Raw genomic sequence first — 21,433 nt, forward strand, 5'->3', positions numbered from 1 at the left:
AGAATGCTCTCGCCGCCCAAATCATTAGTTCTCACTCAATAGCACTTCATCTGCGAGTAAGACGGAGCTTCCGACCATGTCATTCTTCGGTTGTGGTGTTGGTGTGGCAGGGATGACACCGAGGTTCCTGGCGATCGAATTGGATCCCAGGCGCTGGAACGGATCCGGTAACACGCCCGCCCAGCCTTCCACTTTTAGCGGGTGCTACCTTACTGTAGGTAGCGGGCGATGGGTGTACCACATTCCACCACAACGTCATCGAGACTTCTTTCTTTCCGTTGCTGGTCGGGTAGTAACATCAATCAGCTGATGTGGGATGCGATGAAAATAAAGTCTCGGACCGTTGATACTTAACCCAAAAGTTATCTCAATTGTTTATCAAGATTTTGTGTGGTGAAGCGACAACACCAACAAAATGGCGACCACCACAGATCACCCCAAGATAACGCTCTACTGGCATGCCCGCCTAAATCCTCTGGCAATGCGATAGCTCACTAACACTTTCTGCTACAGGCTCAATGACTCCCGCGCGCAGCGCATGGTCTGGCTCCTCGAGGAACTCGGCGTCCCCTACGACGTCAAGATCTTCCATCGCAGCAAGGACATGCTCGCGCCCGCCGAGCTGGACAAGGTCCATCCGCTAGGCAAATCGCCCATCGTTACCGTCCAGCCTTCTGAGCCCGGCGCAAAGGAGATTGTCCTGGCCGAGAGTCCCTTCATTGCGCAGTACCTGTGCGATCACTTTGGGAAGGATACGAGTCTGGTACCGAAAAAGTACAAGGATGGTGAGGAAGGAAAGTTGGGTGGTGAGACGGAGGAGTGGATGAGATATCAGCATTTGTTGTACTATTCCGAGGGGAGCTTGATGCCGCCTTTGCTTGTGGCTTTGATTCTTTCTAGTGAGTCCTGTTTTTTACCCTTCTCTCAATGTGGAAAAAAGAGCTAACAAACACAGTCATCTCCGGCCCCAAAATCCCCTTCTTCATCCGCCCCATCACCTCCACCGTCGCCGGCAAGGTGCACAACTCCTTCGTCGTCCCCAACATCGAGAAACACTGCGCCTTTCTCCAGCAGCAACTGGAAACATGGCCAAACGGCGGCAAGTATCTCTGCGGCGACAAGTTGACGGCGGCGGATATTCTGATCAGCTTTCCGCTGCTGAACTTGCCGAGGGCGGAGGCTCTCGGAGGGGAGGGTGCAAAGGGAAAACTGAACGAGAAGTTCCCCAAGGTGTTTGAGTATGTCGCGAGACTGGAGGAGGAGGAAGGGTATAAGAGGGCGGAGAAGAAGATTGAGGAGTTGGAGGCTAAGTAAGGAGAAGGAGACATCGCGTGGACTGGTTTGGTAGTCCTTCGGGAGCATCCATGGGTATGGGGCCGGGAATAAGTGGGACCCGCAGCGCCAGATTAGTGGGGCCGCTCCGGGAAGATGTCCGGATCAGGGTCGGACCGTTCCGCGAGGTCGATTCTTGAGTTGCCGCTCACCTATATGATGATGATGTAATTCACAGCTGTTGATGATTTAAATATAATTCCGGCCAAACCTGATGCGGCCAATATTTTAGTGAGGCTATATGGTGGTCCCAATCGGCGTGGCGTGCACGTTCGTGACCCGGCCCCCGTAACGGGCCCGGGGCGATGCGCAGCATGCGGCCTTTCTGTGACCAACCCTTTCTGTGATATTGTTTCCTCTTCAGTTATCTTCATGTGTTTTCTCGGTGTCGTGAATGCCAAAGTCAACATCAGTGGCAACGCTCAGTTAAACCCTAACCCGCTGCCCGTAGCTGCGCAAATGTCTGTGATTTGGGGCATGACCTGGTTCTTTTGGGCGCGGGTCGTTCTTTCTCGCAACATCAATGCATGGCGGGGTAAATCAGTTCTCACCACGACCATCATTCCTTCCTCTCACAGAAAGTTCCGATTCCTTGTGTCAGATTTTTCATGCCCTAACCGTTCTTTCACTTGTGCCAATTTCGCGACACATCCAATTGCGCCCTTCCAAAGCTCACCTCACTTCACTCCTCTTGAGGTCACCATTTCCACAGCCAGAATCGTCAAGGGTTGAATGACTGTCGAACATGGTACGAACCCCCCCCCCCCGGTAAAAACTCCAGCGTCCCACGTTAACAACAATAACACAGTCGCCGAATCATGGCCGCCAACCGCATGTGTGGTGATGTCCCAAAAGAGGCCATCCAGAGTGGCCTCTCGAGGCCTGCGGCGTGCAAGTCCCGACGCGGTGGTCGGGTCGCCATAACGGGCCTGCGGCAGAGCGCAGCATGCTACCTTTTTCCTCCACTAATCAACGTCCATGATTCACAAGGCTGCCTTTCCATTTCGACAGACAGTCCTTCTCTCAGTTTGCCTAATTCATTTCACTGATTGTGCTCCATGCCCGTTGATCGTCGCGTCCCTCCCGTGTCTCTCACGGGCTCACCGGTTCTGCTACACGTCCTTCGAGGCACAGCAGCCGTCCAACGCCGCAATCATCAGGCGATACCCGCATGCCAAACATGGGCACAGATACCGGCCCCAAGCGCCCGAGACAATGGTCAAACGTTTGTTGGCCACCGCTTTTCTTAATCCGCTGGAGGGAGATGGGGAAGGCTAACGACGTTCGGTAGGGCAGATAAGTGTATCCGAAACACCCTTGGTGGCTTGACTGCTATGTATCACCCTAGTGGACGAGCTTGCATGTATCATCACTCATTGCGAGAGATATAATGACTCCTAAGGCGATTGCAATATGGAGCTAGTACCACAAAGGTGCCAACATCCGTCTGTCACTACCCATACCTTGTTTATATGGGGCTTTATCAAGTCTTACAAGGAGTCTTTTCTGCACACTGACGGACAAGTGCTGGAGATTATGCGCCCGGAGTCTGACAAAACCTTGCCGGAGAACAGGCAGTTCTTTCGGTTACTCGTAACCTGACACCACTTCCTTCCTGCCGTATTCTTCCGCGCCATGGTTGTATCTTCTTCGGCTACCGACTGTGTGGGTGCACGTCTACGGAGGCGGCAAGGCGGAGAAGTCGAATGACAAAAAGTATGAGTACCTCCAAGACGTTCCTATCCCAAGCTTTAGGTTCGTACCACCGAGCCGCTTCCGGTGCAAGGTTACACATCGGGTGGTCTGACAACGTTGACAGGTTGCCTGTTGATTATCTCTTCGCAAAGCAGCCAACGGGACATGTCGGAGTTGTCAAAGTGTGATACAATCCAAACTTTCACAAGTTCAAGGCTTTTCATCCATACGCCCTGCTAATGGGGCGGTATCAAGATGGTGCAAGTTTACTGTCACGACTTGCTATGCAAGAAACGTCAAGGTCGAACAAGTGCTTGGCCGGCTGCGGTGTTATTCAACAACAAAGTTTCATGTTCCTGTGCCACTGGCTTGCGACTTCGCACCGGCTTGTATTGCACTTCAATGTATCCTTCTCGTTCTCGTTACACCACCGACGCTGCATCGCTCGCGGTGAAATGATGGACATAACGCAGCTTCCCTTGCACAAGCCTGAACTCGTGGATGTCCAACAATGTCCCATCACTTCCACCCTTGCTAAACACGCTTACAGCCCCCAAACCCTCATCAACCACATACCTCCTATCCGTATTCGCCTTGCCATTCAAGCTCACTGGTTGGCACTCCTCGGTGTAGTACTCGCTTCCCTCCAGCCGGGCGCACGGGGTGCCCCAGGGTAGCTCAAAGTTGCCGTTGCCGCTCCACAGATCGAGGTACGAGTTGGCCACCATCTTGAGCAAGTCGCGGCTGTCTTGCTTGGCCGTAACAATCACGGACCAATCCTCTGCATCAACATATGCGAGCGTCTTGGTGGCGTTGAACTGCGGCTCAGTCGAAGGACGTGAGATGACAACGTCTATGATCTTGGCTTTGAGTCCCGCGCTACCAGTGTTGTCGTAGGTAATCTGAGTGCCGATGATGTACGGATTCTTGGGATTGGCGACAATCAGTTGCGAGTACGTCTTGCAGTCTCGTTGATCGACAAAAGTGCGAGTGTAGTCGATCTTGAGTGGAGTGGTGAGGAATGAGGTGTTGATGTCGCGCTGCTTGTAGTTCTCGCGGTACACGGGCGAGCTGGAGGTGAGCAACGGGTCAACCTCCCCAGAAGTTTGGGATTCGATGTAGATGTCGGTTTGCATTCGAAGGGCGGCCCATTGGCACTTTCCTGCTCCTCTCTGGGCGAGCGAGAACTGTACGGCGGCTAGGATGCCGAGGGCTGCTAAGGTGAGACAAACCATGATGTTGTGCAGTTACTGATACAAGTGTTCTGGAATAATGAGAACAAGAAGCACATCAGAGACCAAGTCCATGTGCAGCAGATAGGTACTAATTAACTGTGAGGACCGGAGGCGATACGAACTCTAAGCCAAGTGCCGCGAGCGGTTCATCTATCATCGGCAATACCCATATTACTTCTCGCATTGGCAACCCCGCTCGCATATGGACAAGTCAACTCATTGAAGATGTTCGCTCTGCCCGTCAACTGTGGAATTACCCGGCAAAATATGCTAATGGTGCAACCAAACAGGAGTTGCAAGGGCATATGCCTTTGAAAAGACGAGAGCGTTCTCGGTGCCGCAAGTGGCTTACTTTACGACGTTGAGCAGACATCGCGGATAGAGGCGTGAAAACATGACCAGACATTAGATGTGGTCCCGGAGTTAGTTTATCCCCGACTTCAACTATCCCCATCCCCGCGGAAGAAAACATGACGTTGGAAGATACGTCTTGAACTATGATATTATCTTTCAGCCGCATGTTGCTAGTGTCCTCAAAGCTGCAGCGTCCTCTCACAAAAGAAGCAAAGAGCTAACAGCCGGCATAAACATAGACTCATAGCAACTGCACAGCCACCCGAAGGATTGGACTCTCAAACAGTGCCAAATCTCGATTTAGATGCCACCTCATTGTGGGTAGAAGTAAGTTCGATCACCAACTGTATGCCTTGTCCTGTCTTGACTCACATCATCTCAAGCTACGGTATCTACTTCATCATTGGCACTATGGTGTTGGCTATGTAAGAGATTTTACCCCGCTGTGATATCCAAGCCATATTTCATGCTTTTCTACGACTGTTGGGATCTCGTGATGGAAAACTTGACGATGCATTGACTTGTTGGTTGCTAGTATCCGGGTGTTCACATGAAAGCTTGACATTTGCATCATGATCGAGCCTTCATGCTGGGGCCATCACAGTCGAGGGCTAGGGTAAGTCGGTCCGTTATCACCCCGCTGTTACTGTTGGAACTTGAAGGAATAACAAAGCTCTGCATTAGATCTGATCTAGTCGGGTCCTTCCGAGCTCAGATGATGCCGTCTATCTTGGTAGGATTCACCTCTTTCCTGATGCGGTGCCGTGTTTTTGTGCGTGCCCCTTTTGCGCATTTGACGTTGTTTGCGGGCAGTTGTCGATCGGGATATGGACTGGAGAGAGGGGCCTATAACCTAGGCCTGGCAGTCACTAACAAGCTCTAAACTGTCGTTAACGGCGGATTCTCAGGTCGAGCATGTGCTGGCCAATGGGGCTCGAGGTCGCCGGCGCTTAACGGCATCCGCCATCGTCCAACAACACGGCATTTTCAGAGATTTCGAGCCAAGTGTGCCTCGCTGCCCTTCGTTGATTCGCCAATGGGCAGTTTACTTCTGAAAGTGTCATGGTCTTTTTCTACTTTGTTGCTTCGCCTCTTTGACCTCCATGTCCGCATCTCGAATCCGGAAGTTGACCTCTAAACGGCCCCCTCCCTAACCCCGGCCCCCTGGCGGCTGAATGGAGAGGGATCCACACCGGGCCCGAAACCGCGGCCCGGAAATGGGAGCCCGTTGAGGGCCCGGACCCCACTGCCGCAAGGCGATGCTCCTGCAAAAGTTCACGACCGGACAAGGGAGATGGAGATAGTGCACAACACAACACTCAGCCCGACCCGGGAGTCTGGTTTGATGGGGGTTTTTCTTGAGGCCTTTGAGAGGCACCTGGGTGTCGTGATGGAAAACATACCGGGTTCATGGACTGTCACCAGGACATCGGTTGGTGGCACATGCTATCGGTCCCTTGAGCAGGACTCCAATGTCGTCACATTTGGTTGCTCAGCCGGATGTTGACCTCCTTGTCGACTGCCGGGTCTATGGTCAAGACGGACTGTGAGGCGGATTGTGCTCATGACATTGGCACACTGGCGGCCGTTGACATGGTGTGGAAGGTGACTTATAAAGAGGCATCATGATGCCGGCCATGGAGGTTGGATGGAAGGCACTCAGATCAACATCTATCTTCAACGGTCTCTCAAGCTTCAGTCAAAGGACAGTCAGTCGACAAGAGCAGCAACAGCTTCACTCGAGCATATCAACTCGGACATCAATCACCTTACCTGACTCATCGGCAAGATAGTCACTCGGCAAGACCTCAACGGCTTCACCACTAGCAACAACCTCGACTTCAGAGCCACTCCTCATCACTCACCTCATACCAACCCTTCAACATCCAACACTACAACAAGTCAACAGTCACGATGTGCAACTGGGAGCAAACCAAGTTCGAGGCGTGCAAGCACACCGAGACCAAGCGGATGGCCTACTCGTGCGCCATCTACACGAGGCACACATATGGAGAATGCCGGTTCGATCCCAAGAAGAGCAAGGTCTTTACCGTCATTAGCTACGGCTACTGCAAGGAGTGTTCGGAGATGTTCAACAAATATGTCAATCTTTGAACTGGTTCGTGTCTGTGGGGGTTTTCGCTTCGATGGTTGTCTTACTACGTGAGTGTCATCAGATTCTGCCTCACTCCTAGGTGTGTTCTTTTGCTGATGATATACAAAGCAGTTTCTTTTTCCACATACCACTTGATGTGGTCCCGCTGCTGAGACGATGTACTCCTGCAGCTTTCTCTCTTTCTCTCAAAACAACGAAAAGTCGACACACATACCGGCAACATAACTGCACAGCTCTTGTTCACCGCATCCTCTACGGGTCCATCGACTGGTGATCAAGATCACAGCTCTCGGCGGAGTGTTCGCATTCGCGGTTGATGTTACAAGGCCAGATGATGAGCAGTGGCTCGGATATAAGGATGCGCGGTGATGCTTTATCTCCTTCTAGCGGATTTCAAGTCTCTGCCAAAGGAGATAAAGTCGAGTGGTTCAACACAACCTCGACAAATGGGAGGAAAGATTCGGGGTTTGGGACATGTGTGCGTTGGGCTACCTCTACAGTTCGGTATTCTCTTCTTGTATTTACTTCTTACAAATCCTCCTTTTCTTTTTTCCATTCGACCACAAGCTCGGATCTTCATGTTCTTTGACGTTCATAGAGACCGAGGTGTCCAATCTATATCAAACCACGATTATTAAGCCCAACATATCTGCATCGCCGCTTCGCCAAAAAAAGATGAAAAGAAACAAGAACACACACCCAACAATCGACCCACCCTACCCAAATCCCATAACCCTCCACGGTCTACAGTCAACTTCCAAGTTAACACATTACTTCCACTTCCACTTCCACTTCCATTTCCAACTCCCTAATAAGTAACCGTCAGCGCCTTCCCCAGATACTTGTCCCCATCATCACCCACCACCAGCCTCTTAAAGATCCAACCTCCGACATCCTCTCTCGAAATCGTATACCCAACCACCACCTTCCCACCCTCCAACTTTTTTGTTCGCAAGTCTTCCACTCCAATCCTGACTTTTCCCAACCCATTCTCCGGCCCATCAGTCAACATACTAGGCCTAATGACCGTCCATCTCTCCTTTTTAGAGTCTACAAGAACGTTCTCCATAGCCCTCTTGTCCTTCAGCGGTGTCTTGAGAAGGAGGGCATAAACGGGGTAGAGAGGGAGGGGGTAATCCCTGTGGACGGTGCTGGCGCCGGCGGCGCTGAGGGCTATGATGTAGGGCTTCTTCCCCATCCCAGAACCTGAGCCGGAAGCTGAGCCGGAAGCTGAGCCGGAAGGTAGACCGGAAGGTGGACCGGAAGTTGAAGCTGAAGCCGAACCGAAACCGGAAGCAGAAAGGGAAGCCCGTACTTGGTCCAGCGCGGAAAGCAGCGCACGGGCACCGGTTTCGCAGACGTGCGGGTCATCAACCCCCATCTTCTTCAGATCGGGCTTGCCGCCGATGGAAGTAATCACCATATCGACCAGCGTCGTTGGGTCGGAAGGATGGGTGAGAACCGGAACGAGGTCGGAAGAGGAGTGGGCGTTGCCTTGGATGATGCGTAGCGAAGGGGAGGAGAGCTCGGTTGGTGTGAGGAGGGACTGGAGGCGGGAGGGAGAGCGGGCTAGGACAGTTATGGTGAGGGAGGCATGGTTTGGCTGGTTTGGCTGGTTGGAAGAGTTGGAAGAGGCGAGACACCTGCGAAGGGTTGCGAGGGCAATACCGCCTGTGGCGGAGATGAAGAGGACTGATTTGTTGGGTTGGGGGGTGGTGGAGGAGGTGGACATTGTGGTTGAGAGTTGAGAGCTGCTGGTGGTAGGAACTCGAGTGTGGAGCGATGTTGGACTTGACTTGAAGTGTGTTGAGATTGTTTTCAGGGTGTTGCGAGGGCAATGATGGATGAGATGAAGCTGCGATGAAGAAAAGAAGTGTCTTCAACTTTCCTCCGAGTTGACAGACAGTGGGTTTATATCAAAAAAACCCAAAAGCGCAGTTCCCAGACTGCCTTCAACCACCTCGTGCTCCTCGGAGCGGAGCAACACCATCACCACCTCTCCCTATCAAAGCCACCACCAGATGCGTAGCCATCCTCCCCCATTCCTACTCATTCCAGTCCATGCATACGCCAAACACACCTCTAACCCACTAAAAAAATTGAAGCCATTCCAATCCTCAACACCTTCATCTACCAGCTGATGATACCCTCACCACAAGTTCTCCCGAGAACCTCCACAAACTCCACTGGGCGCTTTGGTGGCGCTTTTCTCCTCTTTTGGTTGGTCAGTTTCAAGCCACACGGTCGTGATAGTCGCAGAGACGGAGGAGAGACGGAGGAGAAAAGAGCCGAGTACTTGGGTGCCAAGAACGCCCTGTTAGTGATGCACGCCGCTTGCGGCTGTCTCAGGCTGTAATGGGAGGAGGGGGGGTTAACAGGCTTGGCAACGGTTGGCGTTCTCGGTGGTATTGCTTTGCTCTTTCTCGGAGTTCAGCTGAAGGCGGTGGTGGGATGGAGGGTGACGCTTCGGTTTGGTGAATTGGTAGGCGCGAAGTGGGTGGATGGTGGGGCAGTGCGATACTTCGGACAGTTTCTTATCATCATCTTATCACTTACACGATGGCGTTCGCTGCCTGGTGAGATAACTCGGGGAATCCAAATTGATGCGTCACTTACAAGTTGCCTGAGGTAAGCATGGTGGCTCGTCAGTGGTACAAGCTACAGCTCTCGAGCTAACATAAAATGAGACAGTTCTGGTTCCTTTCCAGCCAGATTCTGAACTCTCCATGACACTTCCCGTTCATTCACCTCTGAATTGTGGCATGCCCCACCAGCAACTTTGGTACCGTGATGGAATACTTCTAGAATGCGAGTCAGTCACGGATGGTGCTAGGCATGGTACCTTAATCTGAGCTTATCTCCGGATATTAAACCTCGTGGTTATGTCCCCATTCGGACGATGCTGACAGCCTGGCTGACAGCTGACAGAGCTGACGACGGGCTTACGACTCAGTCGTTCACTCATTACGGGTCAGCTTTGTGAGCTCTTTTCGTCAGTTCTTTCTTGACTTTGTTACAATGAAACATCAGTCAGGTAAGCTAATTCTTCCATGTTCCATATTCTGTTGCCCGTACTCGGAACATGGGATTCACAAGTTTGCGTAGGTATCCTCTAAGGTGGAACTTCCACGCCAAGACCAACATAAACGCTGTTTGACCGACGTATTTTTTTTTTTTGCAGACGATCGATTAGACGGGAGGGAGGCTCAGTAGAACATGTCGCTTCAGATCGGTCCCTTGCAGCGAGCGACCGTTCAACCTTGTGCAGTTTGCTTGGGCTTGGCTCCTGATTGTCTACCGAAGTTGCCGTTTGTTGTGTTAGGTATCGTGCCATATCGTTCGTTATTTCTTCGTCTTCTTTCCAACGAGCCGTCCGCGCGTCCGCGGGAACGAAACATGGACCCGCGTAGAGGTGCTTTGTTGTTGTTGTTTCTTGTCGGTTCCAAGTAAACGATAACCCACTGCAAGATTGTACGAGGACTCTTCTTCATTTCCCGAGGCAAACAGCAGGGATATTTCATACTCGTCGTACTACCTGAGTTGACACGTTGGCGGCTTGACAGGTTGACATGTCGTCGTCAGATGTCAAGTCGGCATACATCTTTCTTTTTGTTCGTCCGTTTCAATGCCCATCCGTTTCGCTCGCTCGCTTCGGTTCGGCAATTCCGTCATGCAAGTGCAAGGGGGGCGGGCTGTAAACATGGGAAAGGAAACATCTGGTATCCGTCTGTTGCATCTCGTGACGGTCTGGTCCCCATGTTGTCGACATGTTGAATATGAGACCTACTCAGTCAGACCTCACCTTGTCTGGCCTGATACCTGTTTCCACAGCTTCGAGAACGTAAGAGATAAATAAGCCTAGCTGTGGTAAAGAGAAGAGAGACAATCCATTTCTCTTACCCATCGCTTGTCGCTTCTGGAACATCATGTCTTGTCTGGTCTCGTTTCGGTTTCCCATGTCTCGTTTCGTTTTCCCATGTCCATGTCTTCGTCTCCGAGTCCAGTCAGCTCCACCTTTCCACAACCAACATCCCGAAACGGAAATTGACAAACAACAGGGGACCTGGTCAGCGACACCTGTTAGGTAATGGTTCAGGACTCCCTCCCAGTCTCCCTCCCGGACAGCCGAGACAAGTATTCGTTGCGTTCGTTCGACTTCTCGAACGTTTTCTAGTAGTACTCGCTAGCACCGGGGTTTGATCCGGCCCCTTGTTCACCGGCCCTTGTCCGGCCCTCCCTTGTCCGGCCCTTAGCTTGTCTGGAACATTAGAAGAGTCCGATTTGCTTCGGTTGGGTTATGACATCAGTGGAGATGGGTAGGTTGTTTCGGAGATGTTATGCTTGGCTATCGACACTCGGCAAACGGGGACTGCCGTATGTACCTTGAACCATGAACTTCGGGGATGTGTGTTTGATGGGGTTTAGTGTGTGAGATGTGCCTTTTGTTGACGTCAAATGCGTGCTGGGCTTGGTAGAGCGAGATTTTGCGGAGATCACGAGGATGGGCTTTGGTGTTGAAGATGGTTGTTGTTGACCGTCGTGATGCGAGACGTGGTTTTTGTTTCCAAGGTCGTCATAGTTGTCATCTGGTGGATGCATTCAAGTCAGTCCGATCACAGGCTCACGCAGTTTGATGGAATTTTGAACGACATGATGTTGTATCCAAGCTTGTCGGGAATTAGATTACCACTAAAAAGGTTTTGTTGCTGCTATACTATACAAGAAGATGAGAGAGATTTCGGAAAACAAAGAGTTTGAAGAAGAAGCTCGTTTTTCAAGCATTTGGACATTCATTCATTGCTGGTTCATTTGTCCCATGTAGATAATATCGCATTGCGCGTTCCTCCTCTTTTTGTGCTGCGTGCGTACGTTTTTAGCTGGCTGGTGAGACGATGGTGATGGTGGTGCTTTTGGAGATGATGATGATGGAAAACAGAAAAACAACAGAGACAGATCCGAGAAATAACCTTTCTAATCCCAGGGGTATCCTTTTTCTTTTTGCGGCAAACAAGACGGAGAGAAAGAAAAGGACTTTTGGTGAGAGTGAGAGAGAAAATGGGGGTGAAAAATGACATTGTGTGGAAGGGGAAGATGTGTGCTCTTTCAGAAATCACAACGGTGGCGTGACGCCGTACTGGTATACAGGCGCAATTGTGTTTGGCCGCGGGAGCTTGAAATGTGGAAGATTCAGACAGTAAAGTGTCTTGTGCTCGCTCCTCACCATCTCTCTGAACCCGTTGAGGTCCAACTGGCTCACGGGCGCGTAGATGCGCGGTCGTGGGGGCTCATGGACCAGCTCTTCTTTGTTGTCGTTCTCATCGCGGTTGTCCGCCAGAAAATCCAAGATATCTCCACGAAGCTTCTCGCCACGAGCAAAATTCTTGGAGGAAGGAGAAGGTGTTGGTTTGCTCAAGGGAGCGGGAAGATGGTGGTAGATGGATCCTAACCCGCTAGCCCACATGGAGCGGACATGTGAATCGTCCGTTACCCGGTGGAAATGCGGGTTCCTGGTCCGAATCTGCATGATGGTGACGGGCTGCAGATTTGGGACCCGGCCCGCGTTATAGCCGAGTCGGTCGGCATTCTGCGGTGCCAATTGGTCGAGTAGCTCCACAAAATGGAACGGTTCGATGGCGTAGCCGTTGGCGAGCCTCAAGTTCAGAGCGAGGTCCATCGTCATTGCGTGCTCGCCGGCGTTGCCCGTCACAATGATTTCGCTGTCACGGGCGGCCGCCAAACTTCCGGTTGGGTCGGCGTCGGCCATGGCGGATAGTAGCTTGTTCAGCCAGCGGTTGACCACCTGCGAACTCCTTCCCTCGCACGTGTAGTCAATCTCCCCGTTCCTAACCTTGGGCTTGGACGCCCACCGGAGGCGCACCATGGTCTCGGTGCCCGGGTTGGGGTTGAGGGCAAAGCCGGCGGCAAAGGCCCGGCAGTACTCGTTGACCGCTCCGGGAACGGTGATGTCGGCGTCGACAAAGGCGACATAGCGGCGCTGAGGGCACAGAGCAGCAACCAGAGCGATGCCAAGCATCATGCCCTCCCCCTTTCCATTTCGGATCCGCTTGTGGCTCCCACCCACGTGCGTGACTAGGTCGTCCAGGCCATACACGTTGAAGGCCGCTGCTGCCGCGGCATCGCTCTGGTGGATCGCCAAGGCGGGCCTGGCGTGGCGGCAGAACTTTCGGAGCATCATCACCTCCTTTTTGTACGCCCGCCCTTCGCTGTTGGACACCAGCACGATCAGACACCCCCGGGGGATGCCCGAGAGCACGCCTTCGATCGTGTTGGGATCCTCACCCTTGCACGGCACGATGACAGCCATCTGGCCCAAAATGCTGTCCAGTTGGGCCTGTGGGATGGTCACCTCTGGCGGGACGCCGTCCAGCACGCTCTCGTCGTCCTCCGGATCCGTGTCGCTCAGGTCCCTCATGTCCTCGTCGTCTGAAAAAAGGTCGTCGTAATCCGAGTCGTCCAGCGAGGACTCATCTCCCTGCTCAGAGCCCTGGGGAGTGTACGCTGACCCGACCGTCTCCAGCGGTATCCCAGAACCGGCATCTAGCTCCAACACCTCGATTAGGTGCATGATGCTGAGGCCGCCCAACTGCAGGCCTTTTCGGGGCTCTGTGAGACGCATGTTTGCTCTCGAAATGTGAGAAATTGGTGATTAGGGATATGAATTATGAATATGAGTATGAGTTTTAGCGTCTGAGATGGCGATAATTGGTGGTTGTATAAGCAGGCGATATGCAGGTGCTGCAGTAGTGCCAGTCAAGTGTCGTGAACTTGTTGGTGATCAAGTTCTTGATATCGATATTAGTCGTAGTGGCGATGATGGTACTTATAGCACATAGTCTTCTTCCCCGGGCAATGGCATGGATGAGGCAGTTCGGGATAGATGAAGGGAGAACGAGGCAAACAAACAAGGCGGCCGCGGGTTACTTTTGTTCGGTGTTGGTCTGACTGCGGTTCATGATTCCTCGGTGCTGTATGTGTGAGTGGTGGTCTGTGGTGTCACTCGGTATCTCTCTGTCGAGTAACTGTACTTGGGCTGTGGTGACGGAAACTGTCTTAAAAAGCGTGGCTGAACGTGGGTGACATGAAGCAAAAAAGAAAAAAGAAAAAGAAAACACCACCAGCCGGGAAAAGCTTTATCTCGATAGGGGGGAACCGAGGGAGTACACAGCACAACATGGGGACAGCATGGGTTAGAGATGGGCCCATGCAACAAGCTGTGTGTAACTGGAATGTATAGCAGTTTTGATTCTCTTAACTGTCTGTCTGTGTTACCCCGACTACCGAAGCCATGCCATGGAGGATACCACTGGACCTGGATGGGGATACTTGCCGGGATACCTGAGAGACATACTGTCAGAAGCAGTGAAATTGCCAATTTCCCGTGAACGTAAAGGCTGCTAAGCTTCAAACAGCACTCCCGCCCGCAGAACCTTCTATCCTTTAGTGGTAAACACGCCGTAAAATTCTCCAATAATACCCCACGTGCTGCTGCAGAGGCTGCTTGGGCAGGGTTCCGGGGGGTACTGGCTAATTGCCCAGCAACGCTCGTCGGATTTACGGTGGACTCCTCCCACCAGAAAGCTTCTGGAAAAACCAAGGGAACACGGGAGAACCATTCCAAATTTCCACTTTTAGCGTGCCCTTTAGCGTTAGTGTCGGTGTGTCCCGTTCCCTTGTTGGTGGGTATCTCTTACAGCGGTGCACTAAGAGGTAACTCCGCTACCAGCGGTTTCTGCGATTGGTAGCCACATCTGTTAGTGCAGTCCACTCTCCCTAACAAACCTCTACCCGTCCAACCCGGTAACGGTCAGGGGGTCGAAGATGGCGATGTCAACACCGACCTCAGTATGAAATTCTCGTTCGAAACATCCAAACTCAACTTGCAGCAAGAAACCACGGCGGATCAAACGCGGAAGATTCCCGTGCTGCCGAACCCCCTGGCCACATGCGAGGCGATGTCGATGCCGATGATCCACCAAGACCAGTCCAGTGCTTGTTTACTTTCGCACCAGACCACTCCAGACCAGACACCATCTTCCTCAGCCCTACCCAAACCAACTTTGATGAGAACAGGGAATCCTCTTGCAAAGATGAAGCCAACGTCTCTGCCGCGGACAGAAAGCGGTGATCCTAAATAGGTAGGTGCTTCCAGGCCCTGTGTCTACCCCCCGTCCATGACCGTCCAGGACCGTCCCCTTCCTGTGTCCCCATCCATGCTCATAGCCTCATCTTGGCATCCTGCCCCATCCCCCCGTCGAACCCGTCCATCCCCGGCTGCCACCCTGCTACCACCCTGGTCCTGCTCTGTTTCACGACCGGGAGCCGAGCTATGAAGGATCTGGACCCCCCTGTCCCGCCCGGGCATTATAGCGATCCTTTTCGAACAATTTCTCATACGAAGTGGACAAAGCCGAGAACAAGACAGAACAGCACAAGCCGGGTATCCCTTCACGGCTGCGCGGGCTTGCGGGCATGGCGGCGGGTATGGCACGTTTGGGGTCAGTCATGGTCAAGGTCATGGTCATGGACATGGAAGTGGACGTGGGCCTGTCTGGCTGGCTGGCTGGCTGCAACATGTGCTATACTTTTTCCCGACCGTCAGTCCGTCTCTCTTCTAGCTCTGCCAATCCGGTCTTGGCTTGCTATATTCAAATATGATAACCCCAAAATAAAAACAATAGTATATCACTGTTGGTACCGCAAGCGTGACACCGTTCGTGATCAACCCACGACGGATGCAGTGAGAACTCATCATCACTGGTCACCCAGAGTTTCGGGTCCAGCAGACGCGACATGGGTGCATGCCCGTCTTTTGGTATGCCAATGGAACTTGATCATGTCACCCTACTACGGTTGGGAACTTTGGGACGAAGCATGACGGCACAAGATACGGTGAAGAATACCACTCTACTCGACGATGGGAAGGGAAAAAAGGCTATGTCGGGCATCGGGATGACGATCACTCACTGACTCAGTCACAACAGGAGATGGCATTCTCGGGCGCACACTCATGCTCACACCACTTTCTTCCTTGACAAGTTGACACTGCCATTCAGCAACAAGCGCAAGCGCCAGGCGCGGTGACCTTGTTCTTCGGTGTGTGTCGTCCAGTCCCTTTCCCCCTTCCTCGTTGACACCCACCCACCCACCCACTCACACCCACGGATCCATTTATCCATCCACTTCCTTTCCCCCATCCAATGCCATAAGGTGTAGTGCCCCATTGCTATGTTCTTGGTGCTACACCAGAAAGTGTGATCGATGCAACCCAACTCTCTCGGTTGAGTTCGCCGAACACGGGCGTAACACTGGAGGAGAAAGAAGAAGACGGATTGACAGATCCCGTTGACAGGAAGGGAGAAAATATGCTGGCGTTGCAGTCCACGCCAGCCGGAAAGCGACCCAAAAGATGCCGTAAGAGACAAGAATGACGCGGTAGGATAGCGCGGTACATACACTACAATAACCCCTGCAACAATATCGGCTTCAGCGTAATGATGATACCTTTTGCAGTTCCCACACTCAAGCGCCTTGTCAGTCTTGGCGCGCTAATTGTATTGAATTGGCTACAATACCGACTTGAACACAAATTTGACAGATTAACCAGATTTAACCGTTTTAATCAACGCAAATCAACTATATCGCATCGTAAATTATCAAAATCTGTACTAAAAAGTTAGTATTTTAATGCTAGCATATTAGCTATCGTTTTATCTAGCGTTTTTATTATCTTTACTATTATTATAGCTATATAATATAGTGAATTTTCCTAATTCGAATTAGCGAGCTGTCGTAAATTTAATACTCTATAATGACGAACCTATTAAAAATATCGTTATAATCGCTAGCGTTTACGAACGTATAATATATTAAAATAAATATAATTTTAATATTATTAGTTGTAATAGGCTGGCGCCCAGAGATAGTGCCTGGGCTGCAGGCCCAGGCATGCTCTCTGGTTGGCCAGTGCCGCTCAGGCTACCCATTCATTCCAGTATATAGCTATATCTCTGTAGACCTATTTAAGCCTATAGACCTTCCTTTTCCTCCTTATTAATAATCTCAAGCTCTGTTCCACCCCTACTGCCGTGCATACCTAGTAGACCCGTAACATTAGTAAATTAGTACTACCCTTTCGAACGTTTTAAAATTCTAGAAAGCTCCTTATATAAGTTATAGAAATATATTCGTAATTATAGCAATTATAATTATTATATTATAATTACCGTCGTAAAGGAGGTTATAAAATTATTAATATTAAAATTATCCTTATATCTTAATAAAATTTATATTTTCTTAATTAACGAATATAACGTATACGTATTAATCGAGACCGTACGGCGCTATTTATATTAGGAGCGTTGGAAGAAAAAGCAATTAGCGTTTAAAGTAGTATAATAAGAATTTAAATTAGTAGTAGAATAGATAATAAAAATATTATTATTTATTATAAAAATATTTATTTTTTGCAATAAATTTAGTGTAGATCGACGCAATGAAATTCATTATATTAATTAGGCTTTCCGTAGTATTATCGCGACGATATCGAACCGTTTTGAATATAGTAAATAGTATTATATTCTTTTAATTATATTGGTTAATAGCGTATTCGAAATATTGGTTTTTAAGGGATAAATAAATGGCCTAGGGTTTATTAAATAGTTGAAAGATTGCCTCTTCCTTATAATAAATCCCTTTCTTAGTTGTAATAGTATTTTAGTAATGGATAATACGAATTAGTATTTACGTAATAAATTCTATTATATGTAGATAGGTACGAATATATTACTCTGGTATTTATTACTATATGCCTTAGAATTTAATCCGATTGAAATATATTATAGTAATTTTAAAAAGTATATAAAGCGGGTATATAATAACGAAGGTAGCGATAAGATAGCTAATAAAAATTTCCTTATTTTCCTTCGTCGAATTATTAAAAGTATTAAGTATAAAGTATAATAAATGTATAACTATTTTAAAAATATTAAATTCATTATAGAATGTATTAGCAATATTAATAAAGATTATGCGATTTTATATATTAGTTGGTTAGAGGAGTTTAAAAAGATTAGTAACGTTATTAGGCGAGGGTAAATAGGGAGGGTAATTAGGGAGTTTAGGTAATATAGGGGGTAATATATTATTTATAATGTATTTTAGTACTAGAAATACTAGAAATATTAAGAATATTAGAAATATTAAAAGGATATTTATTTATATAATAATAAAAAGAGGGTATAAAAGTATTAAAAATATTAGAATCCCCCTTATAATTAGAAAAATTTATTTCTTTTATTATAATTCGTTTCGTATATTAGAATTATTAGTAGTAGTACTATTTACTAGTAAAGTAAATATTTTTATAATATTAAGTTCGAAAGCAATAATATCGGTCGATCGTACTATAAAATTATATTGGGAATTTAGTATATAATAATAATAATTAGTTAAGTTTATTAATTAGAAGGTAGAGGGTATATTATAGAAATTATTTATTTAGGCGATTATTAATTACTTTTATTTAAAGAAAGTTTTAATACTATTTTTAACGAAGTATAAAATTTTATTATAAAGCCTAGCTTTATAAATTATTCGATTAATTAGTCTTTAGGCGCTATAATATTTTCAATAGGATTATTTAATCCTCTAAATATTTCCTATAATATAATTAGAATTTGTAACGCTTACGTTACTATTAAGATTTTTGTTACGAACTTTAAGCGAAGGACACGGGCCAACCAAGCCACCGGTACACAGCAGCCACGTGAAGGCTGGGCAGTGTAACCATGACAAGGAAGGAAGGCTCATAGACAGACATAGGCACATAGGCAGACACAGGCTCATGAAGGCGAGCCAGACAACTGTAACTAGAGGCACGAGAGTATAAGAGGACGACTGGAGAACTCAGATTGTCAGATAGTTCGACAGTAGTCAATAGACCATCGTCACCAGAGACACGTATAACGATACTTGTTGTGAACCCTTTGGCTTCACGAACTGCACTTGATAGTCTTTACATTCCTGGTAAAAGGTTTTAAAGAATTTAATAATAAATTCGTTTAGGATATGGTTATATAGCGGGGGTAGTAGCGGGGAGGAGGGAATTAGAGGGGATTTATTTTCGTCGGTAATAAAGGGTAGTATAATTAATAGAGGTATTGGAAGTACGGTTAAAAGTAAAATAGAGGGTATTTGTATAAATATAGTAAATAAGAGTGGAGGGTTACGTTTAATAATTAAAATTTTGCAGTTAGTAGGGTAATTATAGAATACGGTAATTTAATAATTAGATGGCGCGTTTAAGGTAGCGTTTAATAGGGCTATTATAATACCTAATATTAGTATAGTAATAGTAGAAATAATTATAATAGAGGAAGGAAAAGGAGGTGGCGGGAAAATTAGGTAATAAGGGTAATTATATAGAGGGTAATATATTAATTAGTATAGTAAGTATAGGTACAGTAAATATAGGGGGTAATATAGCGTTGGTAACCTCTCTTCCTTTTTTAACGTTATTTATAAAAAATTATTAATAAATTTTATATTAGTATTATTATTATTACTATTAACGTTATTAATAATATTAATATAGATTAGAAATTTATTACCACTATATTTCCCGCTATTCGAATTAGTATTAGCCATAACGATTTTTATTATAATTATTTTTTAAATAATTAAAGTAGGAGGATTTCGTACAGTAATATACTTAATTGCAATAGCTTTTATTTATTTACCCGCATTTTTTATAGAGAAGTTATAATATCTTTTATTACTATCGACGAAATAATATATTTAGTAGTTAATTCCCTTATTATAATTCTTATAATTATACCTAATATTATATTTTGATATTTAAAAGAATTTATAGTATGCAGTACCGTAGGATTTACATTCCCTGCGTGCTTTTTATTCCCAATTTTATTTATTAAATTTATTGATTTCTTTTAGTATTATATTAGTTATATTTTTCCTTCCTATATTAAATTTTAGGAGTAATAAATGCGTATAATAATTACGGCGTAACGGTTATAAAGGAATTAACTATATTACGAAAGGGGGTAAAAATAGAGGGTATATTAATAATCGAATTAATAATAAGGATGAGCGTTAATATTGTAGGCGGGTCGACGAAGGTAAAGGTAAAAGCGAACGTAAAAGTATAATATTAAATAATATTATTACGGATATATATTTTTATAATACCCTTATTATTAAAATCATAATTATCATTATTAAATTAAGTAATTATAATAGTCTTTATATAAATTATAGTTTTGTTTTTTCTATTATTATTATAAACGCTAATAGTATGTATAATATTATAAAGGATAATTTAATATTTAATTTTAGTGGCGGCCGCGTTAGCGATAATTTTTTAGGTATACCCTATTTATAAACAAAGGATTTCCTTAAATAGTGTTATTTTAAATTATTAATTATAAATTTTGCCGTTCTCTTATTCGATTTCAATTTTTTAATAGTTTTTATGGTTAAGAATAGCGGGAGGTTTAATTTTGAGGATAGTAAAGTATAATTTAGTAATTATAAATTTTATTTAAATATAAAAAAGGAGAGCAGGTTTGGGAAGTAATATAATTTATTTGCGGGTACGCAATTAGGTTAGAGTATATAGTTGGATTAGAAGTGCTTAGATTGGGAATATTATATTTTTATTATCTTTAGAAAATTAAAATAATATATCAAGAATTTTCTTTTAGAGGTAAGGCGGATAGGGAGGTTAGGGAATTATTATCTTTCCTTTTCCTTTTCTTCTTCTTTTTCTTCGTCGTTATCGAATTTATTATTGGGGTTATTAAAGAATTCGATAGGGGTTAGCTGTATAGGCGCTGAGGAGGGTACGATAGTTTCGGGTTTTAAAAAGGGTTTTGAAAAGGGTTTTAATTTTAGCGTAGGCGCCTTTCTTTTCCTTTTATTTTTAAGAATAGCTTTTTTAGGGGTAGCTTTCTTTTTAGGGGCGGCTTTCTTAGGGGCGGCCTTCTTAGGAGTAGTTTTCTTAGGAATAGCCTTTTTTTTAGGAGTAGTTTTCTTTTTAGATAAATTAGTAATAGATTCCTCTCCTTTAGATTCGATAAGAGTACGATTCTTTTTCGTAGGACGGGTGGAGGTACGTATTAGTTAATTCGAATTTTGATTTTTATCGTCGAAGTAGACCGAAGTAACGTTGGCACAATAAGTCCGCTTCTGGTTTTTTAAAATCGATTTGGGAAGTATTATTATAATGGTTTAATTAATTAATGTAATTGCTTTGTTTATTTTGTATAATAAAAAAGGTTGTGTAGCGCTTTAATTCTGTATATAAATTATATAAAAAGATGATATTTTACGATGTGTGTATGTGTTCTCGCTTAGTTGTTGTAGCTAGCTTAGTAAAGTTTTAGTAATTAACAAGGCGCTTGAGTGTAGAAAAGACTCTTATTACGGCACGTTGAATTAAGAGCCGAGGCTCCAAAAGGTTTAGACGAATGTAATAAAATATTAAAGATGAGGAGGAAAGAGGAAAGTTAGATATATCGGATGGAAGAGAAGAGGTTCTTATATACAATGCCTATGTGCCAGATGGGATCGAAGCCCAGATCCCAGATGCCAACAGGTGTTGGCATGCCGTGCCATTACAGCTCTGGAAAACCCAGTGGCTCGGATACGCCTGTCCTGTTGG

The 21,433-nt window shown here is 46.7% G+C and overlaps 7 protein-coding genes across 7 annotated transcripts; 4 read left to right on the forward strand and 3 right to left on the reverse strand.

Annotated features, from left to right (window-relative positions):
• The first annotated feature begins 160 nt into the window (after positions 1-160).
• On the forward strand, positions 161-1,570 carry B0H65DRAFT_79496 (uncharacterized protein). The gene is made up of 3 exons (XM_062831427.1): positions 161-456; positions 514-899; positions 956-1,570. Exons 1-3 carry the CDS (start codon positions 416-418, stop codon positions 1,312-1,314), a joined length of 786 nt encoding a protein of 261 aa, XP_062676480.1. The 5' UTR covers positions 161-415; the 3' UTR covers positions 1,315-1,570.
• Positions 1,571-2,217: 647 nt separating this feature from the next.
• On the forward strand, positions 2,218-2,881 carry B0H65DRAFT_79585 (uncharacterized protein). The gene is made up of 2 exons (XM_062831428.1): positions 2,218-2,561; positions 2,624-2,881. Exons 1-2 carry the CDS (start codon positions 2,311-2,313, stop codon positions 2,721-2,723), a joined length of 351 nt encoding a protein of 116 aa, XP_062676481.1. The 5' UTR covers positions 2,218-2,310; the 3' UTR covers positions 2,724-2,881.
• A 451-nt stretch (positions 2,882-3,332) lies between these two features.
• Positions 3,333-4,596, reverse strand: B0H65DRAFT_79611 (uncharacterized protein). The gene is made up of 2 exons (XM_062831429.1): positions 4,385-4,596; positions 3,333-4,291 (listed from the first exon to the last, which is right to left on the reverse strand). Exon 2 carries the CDS (start codon positions 4,260-4,262, stop codon positions 3,450-3,452), a length of 813 nt encoding a protein of 270 aa, XP_062676482.1. The 5' UTR covers positions 4,263-4,291; positions 4,385-4,596; the 3' UTR covers positions 3,333-3,449.
• Positions 4,597-6,327: 1,731 nt separating this feature from the next.
• On the forward strand, positions 6,328-6,944 carry B0H65DRAFT_79617 (uncharacterized protein). The gene is made up of 2 exons (XM_062831430.1): positions 6,328-6,735; positions 6,844-6,944. Exon 1 carries the CDS (start codon positions 6,531-6,533, stop codon positions 6,729-6,731), a length of 201 nt encoding a protein of 66 aa, XP_062676483.1. The 5' UTR covers positions 6,328-6,530; the 3' UTR covers positions 6,732-6,735; positions 6,844-6,944.
• Positions 6,945-7,536: 592 nt separating this feature from the next.
• B0H65DRAFT_481517 (uncharacterized protein) lies at positions 7,537-8,657 on the reverse strand. The gene is given in 2 exon segments (XM_062827631.1): positions 7,537-7,943; positions 7,956-8,657. The coding sequence occupies 2 exon segments, from the start codon at positions 8,462-8,464 to the stop codon at positions 7,541-7,543; spliced, it is 912 nt and encodes a 303-aa protein (XP_062676484.1). The 5' UTR covers positions 8,465-8,657; the 3' UTR covers positions 7,537-7,540.
• A 3,009-nt stretch (positions 8,658-11,666) lies between these two features.
• Positions 11,667-13,535, reverse strand: B0H65DRAFT_79733 (uncharacterized protein). The gene has a single exon (XM_062831431.1). The coding sequence runs from the start codon at positions 13,367-13,369 to the stop codon at positions 11,843-11,845; it is 1,527 nt and encodes a 508-aa protein (XP_062676485.1). The 5' UTR covers positions 13,370-13,535; the 3' UTR covers positions 11,667-11,842.
• A 1,720-nt stretch (positions 13,536-15,255) lies between these two features.
• B0H65DRAFT_553667 (uncharacterized protein) lies at positions 15,256-15,834 on the forward strand (the record flags this gene model as incomplete). Its single annotated transcript, XM_062829985.1, has 2 exons — positions 15,256-15,326; positions 15,735-15,834. The coding sequence occupies 2 exons, from the start codon at positions 15,256-15,258 to the stop codon at positions 15,832-15,834; spliced, it is 171 nt and encodes a 56-aa protein (XP_062676486.1).
• Positions 15,835-21,433: the final 5,599 nt, after the last annotated feature.

Source organism: Neurospora tetraspora (genome assembly GCF_033439725.1).
Source record: "Neurospora tetraspora strain CBS 560.94 chromosome Unknown B0H65scaffold_11, whole genome shotgun sequence".
NCBI lineage: Eukaryota > Fungi > Ascomycota > Sordariomycetes > Sordariales > Sordariaceae > Neurospora > Neurospora tetraspora.

Excerpts from the sequence above, each read along its gene's own strand:
- B0H65DRAFT_79585 (XM_062831428.1), top strand. The coding sequence starts at position 2,311 with ATGATTCACAAGGCTGCCTTTCCATTTCGACAGACAGTCCTTCTCTCA. Across the intron at positions 2,562-2,623 it reads GAGACAATGGTCAAACGTTT|GGCAGATAAGTGTATCCGAA; the intron begins GTTGGCCACCGC and ends GACGTTCGGTAG.
- B0H65DRAFT_481517 (XM_062827631.1), bottom strand. The coding sequence starts at position 8,464 with ATGTCCACCTCCTCCACCACCCCCCAACCCAACAAATCAGTCCTCTTC.
- B0H65DRAFT_79611 (XM_062831429.1), bottom strand. The coding sequence starts at position 4,262 with ATGGTTTGTCTCACCTTAGCAGCCCTCGGCATCCTAGCCGCCGTACAG.
- B0H65DRAFT_79733 (XM_062831431.1), bottom strand. The coding sequence starts at position 13,369 with ATGCGTCTCACAGAGCCCCGAAAAGGCCTGCAGTTGGGCGGCCTCAGC.
- B0H65DRAFT_79496 (XM_062831427.1), top strand. The coding sequence starts at position 416 with ATGGCGACCACCACAGATCACCCCAAGATAACGCTCTACTG. Across the intron at positions 457-513 it reads CCCAAGATAACGCTCTACTG|GCTCAATGACTCCCGCGCGC; the intron begins GCATGCCCGCCT and ends TTTCTGCTACAG. Across the intron at positions 900-955 it reads TGTGGCTTTGATTCTTTCTA|TCATCTCCGGCCCCAAAATC; the intron begins GTGAGTCCTGTT and ends TAACAAACACAG.
- B0H65DRAFT_79617 (XM_062831430.1), top strand. The coding sequence starts at position 6,531 with ATGTGCAACTGGGAGCAAACCAAGTTCGAGGCGTGCAAGCACACCGAG.